Source organism: Periplaneta americana, chromosome 15, assembly GCF_040183065.1.
Source record: "Periplaneta americana isolate PAMFEO1 chromosome 15, P.americana_PAMFEO1_priV1, whole genome shotgun sequence".
NCBI classification, from domain to species: Eukaryota; Metazoa; Arthropoda; class Insecta; order Blattodea; family Blattidae; genus Periplaneta; species Periplaneta americana.
The window spans coordinates 8,962,501-8,980,000 of NC_091131.1; the positions used below are offsets into that span (position 1 = coordinate 8,962,501).

Genomic DNA, 17,500 nt, shown 5'->3' on the forward strand with positions numbered 1-17,500 from the left:
TTACCCAGCATTTGCTCATATTGGGTTGAGGGAAAACTCCGGAAAAAACCTCAACCAGATAACTTGCCCCGACCGGGAATCGAACCCGGGCCACCTGGTTTCGCGGCTAGACGTGCTAACCGTTACTCCACAGGCGTGGACAAGGTAACTCTTAAGCAGGGATTTGTACGTAATTACTAGGGACTGGATTTTTATGTAATATCAAGGTGTGAAATATGTACATATTTAAGTAAGAAAAATAAACTGAACATGTACCAAAATATGTAAAATCATGAAAATATTTTATATCAATATCTGGCGGGTATAGGATAGGTAAGACTCTCCAGTTGTGATTTCATAGAGTACCTGAATTTTTTTTACCGCACATTTGACACATTACTATTTTTCCATCTGTAGTGAAAACTTCGTCCATCGCAATCCATGATTTTATTTTTGTCGTTAGAGTTAAAGATACAGGGGCCATTTTAGTTAGTTAAGAACACTAGATAAACTCACTTTCACTTTATACCGGTACTGTAAGTATTAAAACTAGAGAACTGAGTGAAATGAATGACACAAAAGTACTGCAAGCACTGTTTCGCTTTACTGGATTAGGAGGAAATAAGAGGAGATGTGGGGCATATGCATTTTAGCTGCTCCCTGTAAGAAACAAAGTACCTACTGAAACTTCAAACTGTTGTTTGAAAAGTGACATTCCTGTCTCATTCAGAAGGGTAGGATTATACCAGCCGAGAACCATACTTTCTAATTGCTTGGAAAATTCCATTTCCGTATAGGTCTACTAAATTTAAAGTAAAGAGGTCAAGCAATAGCCTGAAAATCTATTTATTTTAATCTTTCAACATCTTTCCAGTTTGTTCCTTTACTCCAGCGTCTTTTCAAAAGTCGGCTACTTTATTGCGGCTCATGCCAGACTTGACACGGGTTTTCCCTGGAAGGGTTAGGAAGAGGATGAGTAAGGTTGCAAATTGCATGGGAACGGCTTGTTAAGAGGTGTTCAGAACAATATAGTTCGAGACAAAGCATGTCGTCCTCGTCCCACTCCACCGCATGAAGTCAACGCTACTTTCTGAGTGATTTTTACTATACAAGGTGGTTGTATGAGAAAGGTTGCCTTTTGTTCACTCATATTTACAGTAGGTGGTATGGGGTGAGTGCCTCTATTACTTCCTGGAACTAAGGACGTTATGTTTCGTCCCGAAATATATCTTTCCTTGGGTAAGTGAAAAGGCTTTTTGAAATCTATGTATTTCAAATTGTAAACTTCTCCAGCAGAAGTTTTTTTTTTCCGTTTAGAGAAGTAAAAATGAATAGGCCTAAAACCCCTAAATAAGTAGATTTATGTAATATCAAGCTATAATATGTAATGTGGGGTAAATATGAAAAATATGTAGTATAAAATTTTAATATATTAATGGTAATTACAAGATTCGCAAAGATTTATTATTTACTAGCCGTACCCGTGCGCTCAGCTGTACCCGTTAGAAATAAATATAAAGTAATTACATAATTAAAATAGGACATTTGATCCAGGGAACATTCGTGTTTGATGGAAGGATAAATCGTTTATTATGTTACTTAATTTAAATTGTATTTAAGTAATTAAAATGCGATCATTTTGATCCAGAGACCACTCATTTCGTCATAAAAATTATTTTATGAAATACAGGAAACTAATGTACAGAATAGCCTATCAAGTTTTCTGTGCATAAGAAGCTATTTTAATCTTACCTGTCCTCGATTCACTCAGAAGTTACTGTAATAACATTATAGCATTATGTCCATCTAGAGAAACTACACTTTCCAATGGTGAATTAATAATTAATTATACAAATGGGTTAATTTAGCTTGCGATATTACTTCATACAAACACAGAAACATTGTCTGTAGGCTATCTTTCATAGCTTTCGATTGTTGCTGTCCAAGGCTCCTTATAGACGAAGTCATTTGTTTTTTAATTCATTACACGGCCTTAGATGGCAGTTATTTTAATTTTAAAACTCATTTATCTCATTAAATATCAGTCCTATCAAAATTTTTGAAAGAGTAAAAGTAATCGCAAATGATTTTGAAAGAAACTTTTGTTATGTAACATTTTTCACAAAAATCAATAATAAGCGCGATATTTCGATTTAATTCAGGTCCCCTTATAACCCCCTTTTAAATAATGTATTTTGAATGCTATATAGCGTAAAATCTAAGTTACAACGAACTTAATTTATATTCCAATTTTCATCGAAATCGGTTCAGCCATTATCGCGTGAAAAGGTAACAAACATACAGACAGACATACAAAGAAAAATTTCAAAAAAGCTATTTTCGGTTTCACGGTGGTTAATTATATATGTTAGGACCAATTATTTTTGGAAAATCGAAAGTTACCAGAAAAATTTCGGCTAAAGATTTATTATTAGTATAGATATACGGCTAGGTTGAAAGGAATATAATATGTAATTACATAAAAATCCGGTCCCTAGTTATTACCAGTTATTATGACCCAAAAATGTTAGAAAATGACTTAGAAATCAGAAAAATGACCTAAAAATAAACAATCCTATACATAAGTAGTAAATATCCTATCTCAAATTAAAAGCTCTCCTCTCCATTGCAATAGATGACAGTGTACATCTGAAAATTGTGGAGACTAGTCACTAATCACGATTATTGACCTAATCACGATCGTGGTTGTAGTGTGTCAACGTCCCGTTCGCGATCAGGAGCTTAATCCTGTTTCCAGAACTAGATAATCGCCCTGAGGTACGGTCCAGTGGACGAAAGTAAATTTTGATAATCCTTGATTTCGAATCACCTTGATATTACATAAAAACCCTAGCCCTATTCATAAACAGAGGACGTTCTTTTGGGATAATCGTATTTCAACTGAAAATTAATGATGTGTAGCCAAATTATACAAGTCTCAAAGGTTGTCAAGGTATTGGTAGCTAAAATAGCAGTCCGCCATCTGTTTTGCACTGTACCCAGTGGCGGCTCGTGATAAAATATTATGTGTGTTCACAATTTTGTGTTCCAAAATCGAAGAGAATTTGAAATCGTACGTTTTTAGCCTAATATGAAATGTCATGATTCCAATGTTTCACTGTCGAAAAAGCCGTATATAAATTCAAAACAACATATAATAATAATAATAATAATAATAATAATAATAATAATAATAATAATAATAATGAAACCTAGTCTTTTTATTTCCAATTTTTCCTGGAAAGCCAGTTTACCTAGTTATTTACTCTTCAAAATTACTTGAACAGAGTTCATTGTTTACGTCTGTTAAAAATTAATACATAAAACAATTTATAAAAGCGTGTGTTCAGTAATATACTGTATTTTGATTCACAACACACTGATACACTATAGCCTATACCAGTACTGTAATCCCATTCGCATAGATTGATTACTATAAATACATGCCAGTAAATATTATTCTTAAATAATATGCACCACCATACAGATATTTAAATTCATACCACCATCGCATTCAGCCAGCACGTGTTTGAAAGCCAAACTATGCTATATGCCGAAACTGAAGTATAGTAATTCACAAACTACACTCTCGTAGCAGCACTGTACACACATCGACATAAAGTAAACGTTCCGACAGTGAGATGCTGATACCTGCAGGCTAAAATACAGACATTTCTCCTCGATATATAGCACGTAAACTATAGGTGTAGGGCTCTGAGTTCTGCAGTCACAACTGGCCTACGTCTATGTTCATGATACAACGGAGTGGGCTATGGAAATTCAGCTCTCCTTGGCAACGGTTTTGTTGTGAATTGTTTTTGTATCTTCGTGCGTGTTCATATCACGTCGGGGTCACCAATATTGTAGCTAAAATACAATATACTGATTAAGTGAAACTCAAGAACAGTTTTTATTTCTCGTCAGAAAGATACAAAAACAATTCACAACAAAACCGTTGCCAAGGAGAGCTGAATTTCCATAGCCCACTCCGTTGTATCATGAACATAGACGTAGGCCAGTTGTGACTGCAGAACTCAGAGCCCTACATAGGCATCGATGCACCTGCCATCTGTAGGATAGATTCACTGTTCACTTAATGCTTTGTGCTCTTGACGAGTCATAAGCGGCCAGCGAAAGACAATTTTCTCCCGCGCATGCGTGAAATTCCTGTACCTTCTTGAAAAGAGCACGGCTTGTACGTGAACGGATGTTGCCAAGTTTACATAAGAAGTTTATGCAAGATGCGGGAAGTTTAAAATACTCGATCCTGATATTATACATCCCCACTACGCCAATACGGTATTAAATAATAAAACTAGTCGTGCATTAATGGAAACAAGGCGTTCACGTGCTCTTGTGCTCTTATTGATGCATCGCCACTGACTGTACTTGTAGCATGTCTCGACAGTATCGCGCTGGTGGTCATCCAGACGGCACGGGATCGATATCCTCTGTCTGGTCGTGATGGACAAAGCAAACATTGCAGACAGTTTTTATCTTAGAGTACTTCTAATTTCGTCTACCACAGACCTAAGCGGACTATCTCGTAACTCCCCACTACACATTCCCCGGCAGAGACAGTTGAGTATCGGACCGATACGAATAGACCTCAAGGCAATTGCCCCCGTGACGGTCTTGACTCCATAAATGAGGGGTTCACAACCAGAGTGGACCAACTCCATCAGTGATCAGTTTGAGGATTAATACAATCTCGGATGAAGAAAACTTAGATTTATTCATTGCTATAACAACCAAGCAGTTGGTAGAACAGCTGGCTACGGACTGGAAGGACCGGGGTTCGATTTTTTCTCGTTGCCAAACTTTCAGAACGGCCCCGAGGTTCACTCAGCCTCCTATAAAAATTGAGTACCGGGTCTTTCCCGGGAGTAAAAGGCGGTCAAGCGTGGTGCCGACCACACCACCTCATTCTAGTGCCGAGGTCATGGAAAGCATGGGGCTCTACCTCCATGCCCCCCCAAGTGCCTTCATGGCATGTTACGGGGATACCTTTACCTTTTACATTTTGCTATAACAACCAAGTCCATAACTCATTTGTTACTCCACAGAGGGCAGCATTTCCTATGGAAGGTGAAGGTTGCTAAGCGTGAGCCAGGAACTTTAAGACTCAGTATTATTAGTATTTATTTATTTAACCTGGTAGAGATAAGGCTGTCAGGCCTTCTCTGCCCCTCTACCAGGAGATTCCAACTATAATCTATACTAATAATAAATCTGTAGCCGAAATTTTTCTGGTAATTTTCGATTTTCCAAAAATAATTGGTCCTAACATATATAATTAACCATCATGAAACCGAAAATCGCTTTTTTGAAATTTTTGTTTGTATATCTGTCTGTATGTTTGTTACCTTTTCACGCGATAATGGCTGAACCGATTTATATGAAAATTGGAATATAAATTAAGTTCGTTGTAACTTAGATTTTAGGCTATATGGCATTTAAAATACTTTATTTAAAAGGTTGGTTATAAGGGGGCTTGAATTAAATAAATCGAAATATCTCCTTTATTATTAATTTTCTTGAAAAATGTTACATAACAAAAGTTTTTTTTTGATTATTTCCGATAAGTTTTATTCTATGCAAAATTTTGTTATGACTGATATTTAATGAGATAAATGAGTTTTAAAATTAAAATAACGCCATCTAAGGTGCTGCAATAAATAAAAACAAATAACTTCGTCTATAAGAGCCCTTGGACAACAACAATCGAAATTTGTGAAAAATGTTACATAACAAAAGTATCTTTAAAACTCTTCTCCGATACGTTTCATTCCAAAAAAAAAAAAAAATTATGGGACCAAATTGCACCAAAAACGGATGTTCTCTGAACCAAATTATCATATTTTAATTATTTGCATGTAATAACAATTAACAAACATGTTAAAGGAATTATCATTGCAATAAATGAATGATCTCTGGACCAAAATGAACGCATTTTAATTATTTAAATACAATTTAAATTAAGTGACATATTAAACGATTTATCCTTCTATCAAACACGAATGTTCTCTAGACCAGATGTCCTATTTTAATTATGTAATTGCTTTATATTTATTTCTAACAAGTGCAGCGGAGCGCACGGGTACGGCTAGTATGAAGAATAAAATTACAATTAGTATTAAATTTACAATTAATTTAATTTAATTTAAATTTATTTATTTAATTTAATTTCTTCCTGTAACCACTACAGGTTGCCATCGACAAAGAGTACCATGATACAATAGAGTAAAAGCCTATTACAATATTAAATTTACAATTACAATAAAAACCAAAGTACGAAAAGATTACCTGACTAATGAAAGCTAGATAATTTATCACAGAAAAACAAAGAATATTTTATATTTACTGAATTAAAAATTAAACCTAGAATAACAAAATTGTGCAGTGATGAAATTATCGAATATTGAAATATTTTGTGATAGATTAAGGAAACTATTTACAAGAAATCAATTACTGACCAAGTGCCTAGTAACTTTGCGTTTGAATTCAATTTTATTTCGACAGTCTCTGATTGGTCCATTCTGGTTGTGAACCCCTTAATAACGCCTCTACTAGTTACTCGTATATTAGTGAACTCAAGATATTCCAGTTCCTGTCTTTCCGTACGTCACCAACCGAAAAGATTGATCTCTTCTCTAGACGTAAAAAAATTCCACCTCCTTCCCAACTTCAAATTCGTGGGATTGATTTCAGCATGTGCCGAGTTCTGACCTCTCCGACATCTCGTCGTGTCGCACAGATCTCGATTCTTGCATGATACAACGTAGTGAAAAATGGACGCGTAAGTGGCCCCCAAACATTGGAAAAATCAACTCTGGATACACGATTGAGGAACCTAGGCCTTCTTGAGGATTTTTAACAGTCTTTTCTTCAACAGGCGCTGGTATACGTGTCCACTGCATTCTGCAACTGCCAGGAGAATGAAACCGTCCTGGAGGAAGTGTACCCCACTCTTTACGAACCCGACTTCATCATCGAACTCGTACAGAAAATGACACCAGAAGAAATACAGGAAGCCACACCAGGGTAAGCACTACAAGGTTACGACCAGGAATGGAAATGAAAGCCATACCATTCTGTGAGGTTTGAAGAGTAGACTTGAGTCCTATTCCCCTTGTTCTCCTCGCCGTCCCTTATTCTCCGTGTATTTCCCTTGTTCACCCTGTATTCCTCTTGTTCTCCCTGTATTCGCCTTATTCTCCCTGTACTACCCTTGTTATCCATGTATTTCCCTTGTTCTCCCTGTATTCATCTCGTTCTCCCTGTATTCATCTCGTTCTCCCTGTATTCACCTTGTTCTCCCTGTATTCCCCTTATTCTCCCTGTATTCCCCTTTTTCTCCCTGTATTCACCTTGTTCTCCCTGTATTCCCCTTAGTCTCCCTGTATTCCCCCGTGTTCTCCCTTTATTTCCCTTATTCTCCCCGTATTTCCCTTGTTCTCCCTGTATTCACCTTGTTCTCCCTGTATTCCCCCTTAGTCTCCCTGTATTCCCCTTGTTCCCCCTGTATTCCCCTTATTCTCCCTGTATTTCCCTTGTTCTCCCTGTATTCACCTTGTTCTCCCTGTATTCCCCTTATTATCCCTGTATTCCCCTTAGTCTCCCTGTATTCCCTTGTTCTCCCTGTATTTCCTTCTTCTCCCTGTATTCCCTTGTTCTCCCTGTATTCCCTTGTTCTCCTTGTATCCCCCTTGTTCTCCCTGTATTTTACTTGTTCTCCCTGTATTTCCCTTGTTTTCCCTGTTTTCACCTTGTTCTCCCTGTATTCCCTTGTTCTCCCTGTATTTTACTTGTTCCCCCTGTATTTCCCTTGTTTTCCCTGTATTCACCTTGTTCTCCCTGTATCCCCTTGTTCTCCCTGTATTTTACTTGTTCTCCCTGTATTTCCCTTGTTCTCCCTGTATTCCCTTGTTCTCCCTGTATTCCCTTGTTCTCCCTGTATTCCCTTGTTCTCCCTGTATCCCCCTTGTTCTCCCTGTAATTTACTTGTTCTCCCTGTAATTCCCTTGTTTTCCCTGTATTCACCTTGTTCTCCCAGTATCCCCCTTGTTCTCCCTGTCTTCCCCTTGTTCTCCCTGTATTCCCCTTGTTCTCCTTCTTTTCCCCTTGTTCTCCCTGCATTCCCCTTGTTCACCCTGTATTCCCCTTGTTCTCCTTCTTTTCCCCTTGTTCTCCCTGTATTCCCCTTGTTCTCCTTCTTTTCCCCTTGTTCTCCCTGTATTCCCCTTGTTCTCCCTGTATTCCCCTTATTCTCCTTCTTTCCCCTTGTTCTCCCTGTATTCCCCTTGTTCTCCCTGTATTCCCCTAGTTCTCCCTGTATTCCCCTTGTTCTCCCTGTATTCCCCTTGTTCTCCTTCTTTCCCCTTGTTCTCCCTGTATTCCCCTAGTTCTCCCTGTATTCACCTTGTTCTCCCTTTATTCCCCTTGTTCTCCTTGTATTCCCCTTGTTCTCTCTGTATTCCCCTTGTTCTCCTTGTATTCCCCTTGTTCCCTCTGTATTCCCCTTGTTCTCCCTGTATTCCCCTTGTTCTCCTTGTATTCCCCTTGTTCTCCCTGTATTCCCCTTGTTCTCCTTGTATTTCCCTTATTCTCCTTGTATTTCCCTTCTTCTTCCTGTATTGCCCTTGTACTCCTTGTAATCCTTTGCTAAGTCTCCACTAACCTCATAAAAAGTGGGAAATTATTGCTTTCATAAATGCACTGAAATGACAGCTGAGTTTTGAATCTATGCAAAAGGTGTGATTTGTGTAAGTTTTCCCTTAGCTATGAATGGAAATCTCTAAGATCCTAAATAGGAATGTGGGCCTATTAATAAAAAAATTACGTCTCAAAAATATTTAAAAATCGAACTTCAGTCTTTTTACATCATAAAAATACGGGGTTTCATTATCATAAATTAATGCGTATTGAGAAGAGATTCTCAGAATGTGAAACGAGCAGTAAGGAGTGCTTTTAGAGTTCTCTGCTGTTCTGAAGATGGACACGAGATCGATTCTTGGAAAGCTGGCGGATAATGTTCTTCCCACAGGAAAAAAGACGAGCAGGAACCAAGGAATATAATATGAATTAACTAAAAGATCGAGGTTCAAGGTGACTGGTCTGCGTCTATTTCCAGGCTGCTGAAGGACCATCCCAACACGTATTCGTTCTCCAAGCAGCTGGCCGAGAACCTGGTGAAATCCGAGAGGAGGGCCTTACCAGTGGCGATAGTCCGGCCGACTATAGGTGAGATCCTTTCTGCTTTTTGTTCTTGCAGAGTAATTTTTCCTCCCACCGTATAAATAAGTATGAAGGCCACAAAATTACAGACTCAGAGCTTCACGATTTCGTCTTAAAACCACACGCTACCTGCAGAAAATAATCGATGTCTGAAGATGACACATACTTTCTGTTTTATTTTATTTTATGTGATTGACAATAGTTCGATTCTTCACTATGTTACCAATGGCATTATTGTTTGTAGTTTAGGTCTTGAGTTTTAATTTATAAGACAAAAAGGGAATTGTAGGCATATACTTTCTTGTATATTTATTTATTTATTTATTTATTTATTATTTTGCTAATAATTGTAACAAATTATAAAATATACAGAGAAACTTTAGCTCGCCCCTGAAAGAGTAGAACTCGTGCTCAGGGGCGGATTCCTGAATTGAAATTAATAATTATAAAATAAAATTATAATTAATAATTATACAATACAATTTGCAATTATAGTATATAAATTTACATTTACAATTTTTCAATTTTTATAAAATCCATACATAACTTTTTAAATTTAATACCAGAACTATTAGAATTGACAAGATTAGGATATTTAAATATAAATTTGTTATATATTCTTGGGCCTAAATTACTACTATGATTAAATACTGTAACAGTGTTGCATTTTGGTTCAAACAATCTTAAAGAATTCATACCTTTTGTTTCATAACTATGAGAATACAATTCAAAATTATTTCGATTTTTATGTATGAATTTTATTAATATATATACTATATATAATCCACGACCGACTCAAAAGCCATCACTTCAAACCTACTTTCGTAACAACGCAGTTTCTTTCTGGACATGGGAAATTTGGAACTTACTTCGACAGATTCAACATTCCAGCAGACATCGACTCTACATGCTCCTGCCGCGAAGACCTTCACAGTGTGAAACAGCTTCTATTTGACTGTCCTATTATTGAAGCAAAGAGATTTCAAATAAAGACACATCTTGTGGACTGCGACACTATGTGAAGTAATCAAAAACCTTGTTGCTACAGACAATTTATAGACTTGTTAAACTTCATCTTTAAAAGACTGTAGATATATATTTCACCATTATCTGTGTAAAAATAAGTAGTATAGATAAGTAGTATACCGTATAACAAAAACTAAAACCCTAGCATACAGCTTGGTGAATTAGGGTTTTTTTCCACGGATATTTAATAATATTTATTTTTTATTTTATTGGGTTATTTTACGATGTTGTATCAACATCTAGGTTATTTGGCGTCTGAATGAAATGAACGTGATAATGCCGGTGAAATGAGTCCGGAGTCCAGCACCGAAAGTTACCCAGCATTTGCTCGTATTTAATAATAAAAATATGCTTTCTTGTATATCAAAGTTAGCAAATAAAACTTTCATCTTTTGCGTTAAACACAGAATATAATTTTCATAACCACAAAAACTAAAATACAAGCTGTGAACAGTATGGAATGATGATAAATGCCAACAAGACGAAGACCATGGCCATAGGAAGAAAAGTAGAGATGGTAAACTTGCTAATTCTAAATGAGGCAGTAGAGCAAGTGGACAGCTTCAAATACTTGGGGTGTACTATAAGCAGTAACATGAGCTGCTGCCAGGAAGTCAAAAGGAGGATAGCAATGGCAAAGGAAGCTTTTAATAGAGAAATGAGCATCTTCTGCGGACGTCTGAAAAAAGAACTAAGGAAGAGACTAATGAAGTACTTTGTGTGGGGTGTGGTTTTTTAAATTTTATTGGGTTATTTTACGACGCTGTATCAACAACTAGGTTATTTAGCGTCTGAATGAAATGAAGGTGATAATGCCGGTGAAATGAGTCCGGAGTCCAGCACCGAAAGTTACCCAGCATTTGCTCGTATTGGGTTGAGGGAAAACCCCGGAAAAAACCTCAACCAGGTAACTTGCCCCGACCGGGATTCGAACCCGGGCCACCTGATTTCGCGGCCAGACGCGCTGACCGTTACTCCACAGGTGTGGACTGGAGTGTGGTATTATATGGGGCAGAAACATGGACATTACGACGAAGTGCAGAGAAGCGAATAGAAGCATTTGAAATGTGGATATGGAGAAGAGTGGAGTGAAGTGGACAGACAGAATGAGAAATGAAGCTGTGTTGGAAAGAGTAGGCGAAGAAAAAATAATGCTGAAACTAATCAGGAAGAGAACGGAAGAAGAGTTCGGGGCAGAAGAAGATATCAAATGATAGACGACATTAAGATATATGGATCATATGCGGAGACTGAGAAGAAGGCAGAAAATAGGAAAGGCTGGAGAATGCTGGGTTTGCAGTGAAAGACCTGCCCTTGGGCAGAACACAATAAATGAATGAATGAATGAATTAATTAATTAATACAAACTAAAACAAATCTAATTTCTCATGTAAATATAAAGTAAAATCATTCCTGTAATTAATTTAGTTTTAACTACAACGTGCGCCAGATCACTGCATTCTTTTTTTGTTCACCAGTTTCGTTATATTAGGCTATATCACCTGAGGAGGGAAATCAGATTGTATGTGTCAATTTAGAGCGATCGTCGCTCTTAAGTTAATTTTCGAGAATATTTGTTCACATAGTATCAGTATGTAGAACCAAACACAGAACTCGTACGTGCTTTGGGATTGTTTTTTAATACAGAAGTATTAATTTTCTCCTTGCTCTTTAAACTGACATTATTTAACGACATTGCGTTGAATTCCACCACTAGGCAATGAATACAAACCAACCAGCTCTGCCTTGTCATGTGAATGAGTTTTGGAATAATATTCTGGGGAAATTCCACAGATAGTAACAGTATATTCCTATTACAAAAAAGAGTAATTATAACAATAGTAGGTGCCAAATCTAGGGAATCTTGTAGGACTATTTTCAAAAATTACAAATTATGCCCATGGCTTGTCAGAATATCTTTTCATTAATAATCTTCCTCGTATGTAATCGTGAAAACTTTGTAACTAATTCAACATTCATAGCATAAATACACGTCAAAAAATGACTTTCATATTCCATCGGCAAGTCTATCGTGCTATCAAAAAGGAGTGCGTTATATAGCAGTAAACATTTTTAATAGCCTCCCTATCGATATAAAAAATGAAACTCAAAACATAAGATTATTTAGAGCCAAATTAAAGAAGTACCTAATTTCTTACACCTTCTATTCTATAGGTGAATTCATGACATTCAATAACGCTTCATGAAATTGATACTAAAACTTTGTGTTGTACTAGTAGACTTTATTGTAAATCTCGTCTGTATATATTTCATCTAGACTGTGACTATAAATTAAGACTTTGTAATAGTATTAAGTTTTTTGACTTGTTCCATATTCTAGCTGTAAGCAATGTATGAATACCATGGAATGTTAATAAATACAATACCCGTGGGGTTGATGGAAGGGATGAATGACGTAATACGGCTCAATTTTTTTTATCCCTGCTGTAACTGGGCCTCATGTCATGTATCATCAGCAATAGTTAAAAATGAACAGAGTCCGGGGTGAAGTCTATTGTGTCGGAGGTCCATAATGTGTGACACAACACGTATTTCGGGTTGGTCACAGATCCAACATGCTCAGTTTTCGTGACGAATACAATTGAACGAAGTTCAAGGCAAGCTCAAGGCCAGGCGGTCCGTCCAGTGTACGATTCTTCCGCAGATAGTCACTAGCCTGACTAGCCTACTTACGTCACTGCTGCATACCTGGGTATTGTAATTCATCATCTCATTCGCAGCCGCCGAATTTTCTGGGAGGCACTAACAATGGGTAATGCCAATTTTCAGACGCATTATTCACAGATCTAACAATCATAGTCGTTATGAAGTTAGTACAGTATTAAAAGGACAGCGTCTTGATATAAAGTTACCGATTATACTGTATAACTCAGAGCTTAGGAGACATCAAACCTTAAGGGGAGACTCCACTGAAAATCATGAAAATTTTTCAAAATATTTTTATTGACTGTTTCACTTCTTTAGAATTCATATTTTCATACCCCAAATGGATTTAGTTCAATTCCGATTGCACATATGTTATTCATAGATTTCAAAAAGGCATATGACTCGGTTAAGAGGGAAGTATTATATGATATTATTATTGAATTTGGTATTCCCAAGAAACTAGTTCGATTAATTAAAATGTGTCTCAGTGAGACATACAGCAGAGTCCGTATAGGTCAGTTTCTATCTGATCCTTTTACAATTCACTGCGGGCTAAAGCAGGGAGATGCACTTTACTTTTTAACTTCGCTCTAGAATATGCCATTAGGAAAGTTCAGGATAACAGGCAGGGTTTGGAATTGAACGGGTTACATCAGCTTCTTGTCTATGCAGATGACGTGAATATGTTAGGAGAAAATACACAAACGGTTAGGGAAAACACGGAAATTTTACTTGAAGCAAGTAAAGCGATCGGTTTGGAAGTAAATTCTGAAAAGACAAAGTATATGATTATGTCTCGTGACCAGAATATTGTACGAAATGGAAATATAAAAATTGGAGATTTATCCTTCGTAGAGGTGGAAAAATTCAAATATCTTGGAGCAACAGTAACAAATATAAATGACACTCGGGAAAAAATTAAACACAGAATAAATATGGGAAATGCGTGTTATTATTCGGTTGAGAAGCTCTTATCATCCAGTCTGCTGTCCAAAAATCTGAAAGTTAGAATTTATAAAACAGTTATATTACCGGTTGTTCTGTATGGTTGTGAAACTTGGACTCTCACTCTGAGAGAGGAACATAGGTTAAAGGTGTTTGAGAATAAGGTGCTTAGGAAAATATTTGGGGCTAAGCGGGATGGAGTTACAGGAGAATGGAGAAAGTTACACAACGCAGAACTGCACGCATTGTATTCTTCACCTAACATAATTAGGAACTTAAAATCCAGACGTTTGAGATGGGCAGGGCATTTAGCACGTATGGGCGAATCCAGAAATGCATATAGAGTGTTAGTTGGGAGACCGGAGGGAAAAAGACCTTTAGGGAGGCCGAAACGTAGATGGGAGGTTAATATTAAAATGGATTCGACGGAGGTGGGATATGATGATAGAGACTGGATTAATCTTGCACAGGATAGGGACCGATGGCGGGCTTATGTAAGGGCGGCAATGAACCTTCGGGTTCCTTAAAAGCCAGTAAGTAAGTATATGTTTAAGCATTTTCTTAAATTTAAGAACAAGAGCTGTCAAATTTATTTTTTCATTAAAGAATTCATTTTTAAACATTTCTGATTACAAATCTGGTAACTTCTTGTTCCAAAATTGGCTCTCTGAAGCTACTAGATAAGTGTAGTGGAGGAGAACTTCGATGGGTATGTGTTACATAAATATTCATTTTAGTTTGAAGCCCATTTTTCTGTAAGTTCATTTTCCTTGATTCACACCAACATTTTTTATGCCACATATTAATCAATCTGCATGAAATTTTTACTGCAAGTATTTATGAGGTAGCTGGGTGTTTCTATGCATTTATTTTGTAAAAAATGCTGCCTAGTTTATTTTATTAATTTATTTTCCATGCATTATAGAAAAAATGACATTTTCAAAAGTTGAAAAAAAAAATGGAAAGCGAATAAATGAGATTCTTCATAAAATGAATGCATAGAAATGTTTCCCTGTGTCTTGTGAATGTAACCAAAAAAGTAAAGCTTAAAAATTGAGATCTACTAAAAAAGTTTGGTTTAAAAATATTTCTTAAAAATGTATATAGTATAGAAAAAAATCAAAATCAAAAGCCAAAAACATTTGGGAGTTCAAAATTTGGATTTTGTTAGTCCTTTACATAATAAAGATGCTCGCAAAATTTGGTTGAAAAAATGATTAGGGAAGAAAGTTGTTAATTTTAGTGGAGTGTTCCGTTAAGAGTTTATTTGCATCATGATATAAGATAATACTGACCTTAAAATCAATGAAAAATGCGTAAATAAATCAAGCAGCAAATGATGATATTATTCTGAAGCTCAGTTTCATAAGGAAAACAGTTTCCCACCAGAAACAAAATTTGGGCCACCTGAATTTTTCATACTGAGCATGCGCAGTATGTTATGACTGGAACTTAGAAAATTCATATGGCCCAAATTTTGTTTCTAGGTCTGTACATAGAAAGTACACAGCGTAGGCAATGGTTAAAATAAAACTCCCACCTTGTCTCATAATTTAAAAACTTTGATGAAATCCCCCACTCCTCATGGAATCACCCTGTAGAGCGTCAGAGTTCCTGCCCGTCATAATTCTATTGGTCCCCATTTCAAAACTTTGCTTTTAGCCCACTGAAAACTTGCAATTTAACACTCACTTTGTACAGAAATTGTGAAGTTGTGTGAGCTTGGACTATATCTCTACCGAATGAAAGGTAATAGCTCAGCTCTAAATGTCAATGAACCAGAAAGACAAACATGTATAGCCGGATGGTAACCAAACATGTGCTCCAATCGTCCACGGCCTTAGAACAAGAAAACAATACTTACTCGCTTTTAAGGAACCCGGAAGTTCATTGCCGCCCTCACATAAGCCCGCCATCGGTCCCTATCCTGAGTAAGATTAACCTATTCTCTATCATCATATCCCACCTCCCTCAAATCCATTTTAATATTATCCTCCCATCTACGTCTGGGCCTCCCTAAAGGTCTTCTTCCCTCCGGCCTTCCATCTAACACTCTATATGCATTTCTGGATTCGCCCATACGGGCTACATGCCCTGCCCATCTCAAACGTCTGGATTTAATGTTCCTAATTATGTCAAATGAAGAATACAATGCGTGCAGTTCTGTGTTGTGTAACTTTCTCCATTCTCCTGTAACTTCATCCCTCTTAGTCCCAAATATTTTCCTAAGAACCTTATTCTCAAACACCCTTAACCTATGTTCCTCTCTGAAAGTGAGAGTCCAAGTTTCACAACCATAAAGCACAGCCGATAATATAAACAAGAAAACAATAAACGAAAAAAATAATAATCATTTGTGATTATAAACTACCTAATTCTCAATCTAAAATAATTTACCCATACATATAAAAATAACATATAAAGTGCACAATTATGATTGTAGCCTCATTATAATGAAAAACAATGAACATTTCTATTTTATCAAAAGAAATACTCCTTTTAATGTTCAGAAAAAAAAAAAAACAATATTTGCAACTCTGAAAATATTCGTTTTACGTCACAAGACGTTACTGGAGCAAATGTGAAATATGATACAGTATATCTTACTATCATCAGGTGATCAACTACTTTGTGAATCTAATAGTGTATCTCGTATATGTGGCACATAATATTAAACCCATAATTGTTTTCAAGAAAATGTTTCATTTCTATTGTAATGGCAGCTAGGAAGTTCGTATCGTAATTCCGATGTTGAACTTGGACTGTAACGCAACCGAATGCATAGCAGCACGAGACGTCAGCATTTAACGAACAATAATCAGGGAAAAAATAAACGTGTTACACACTCTTGTTTGAATAATTATTTAATAACAGATGAGTTTACTTTTTGGAATCATGCATAATATTAACACTACATAAATAATACACTTTACTTAATTTACTTTTTACTTAATTAATACAATTTTTTTCTCTCTCCTTAACTTTTACAATAAACTGTCTAGCTATTATTAATCAGTTAACCTTTTAGTACTTTGATTTTTATTGCATTTGTAAATTTAATATTAATTGTAATTGTATTCTTAATATCGTAGTTGTAATCCCATGATAGAGAAGGCCTCATGGCCTTATCTCTACCAGCTTAGATAGATAGGTAGATAGATAGATGGATAGATGGATAGATGGATGGATAGATGGATGGATAGATGGATAGATAGATAGATAGATAGATAGATAGATAGATAGATAGATAGATAGATAGATAGATAGATAGATAGATAGATAGATAGATAGATAGATAGATAGATAGATAGATAGATAGATAGATAGATAGATAGATAGATAAGTGAGTGGGTGGGTAGACAGACAGACAGATCAGATAGATAGATAGATAGATAGATAGATAGATAGATAGATAGATAGATAGATAGATAGATAGATAGATAGATAGATAGATAGATAGATAGATAGATAGGTAGATAGGTAGATAGGTAGATAGGTAGATAGGTAGGTAGGTAGGTAGGTAGGTAGGTAGATAGATAGATAGATAGATAGATAGATAGATAGATAGATAGATAGATAGATAGATAGATAGATAGATAGATAGATAGATAGATAGATAGATAGATAGATAGATAGATAGATAGAT

General features: G+C 36.2%; 1 protein-coding gene across 1 annotated transcript in view; it reads left to right on the plus strand.

The window, feature by feature from the left end:
• The window catches only part of LOC138715587 (putative fatty acyl-CoA reductase CG5065), a 54,161-nt gene that overhangs the window by 364 nt on the left and 36,297 nt on the right, over positions 1-17,500 (plus strand). Inside the window, exons 2-3 of the mRNA XM_069848665.1 lie at positions 6,875-7,023; positions 9,113-9,222. Of these exons, the coding sequence (XP_069704766.1) occupies positions 6,875-7,023; positions 9,113-9,222 (259 nt within the window). The remainder of the gene's footprint in view (positions 1-6,874; positions 7,024-9,112; positions 9,223-17,500) is intronic.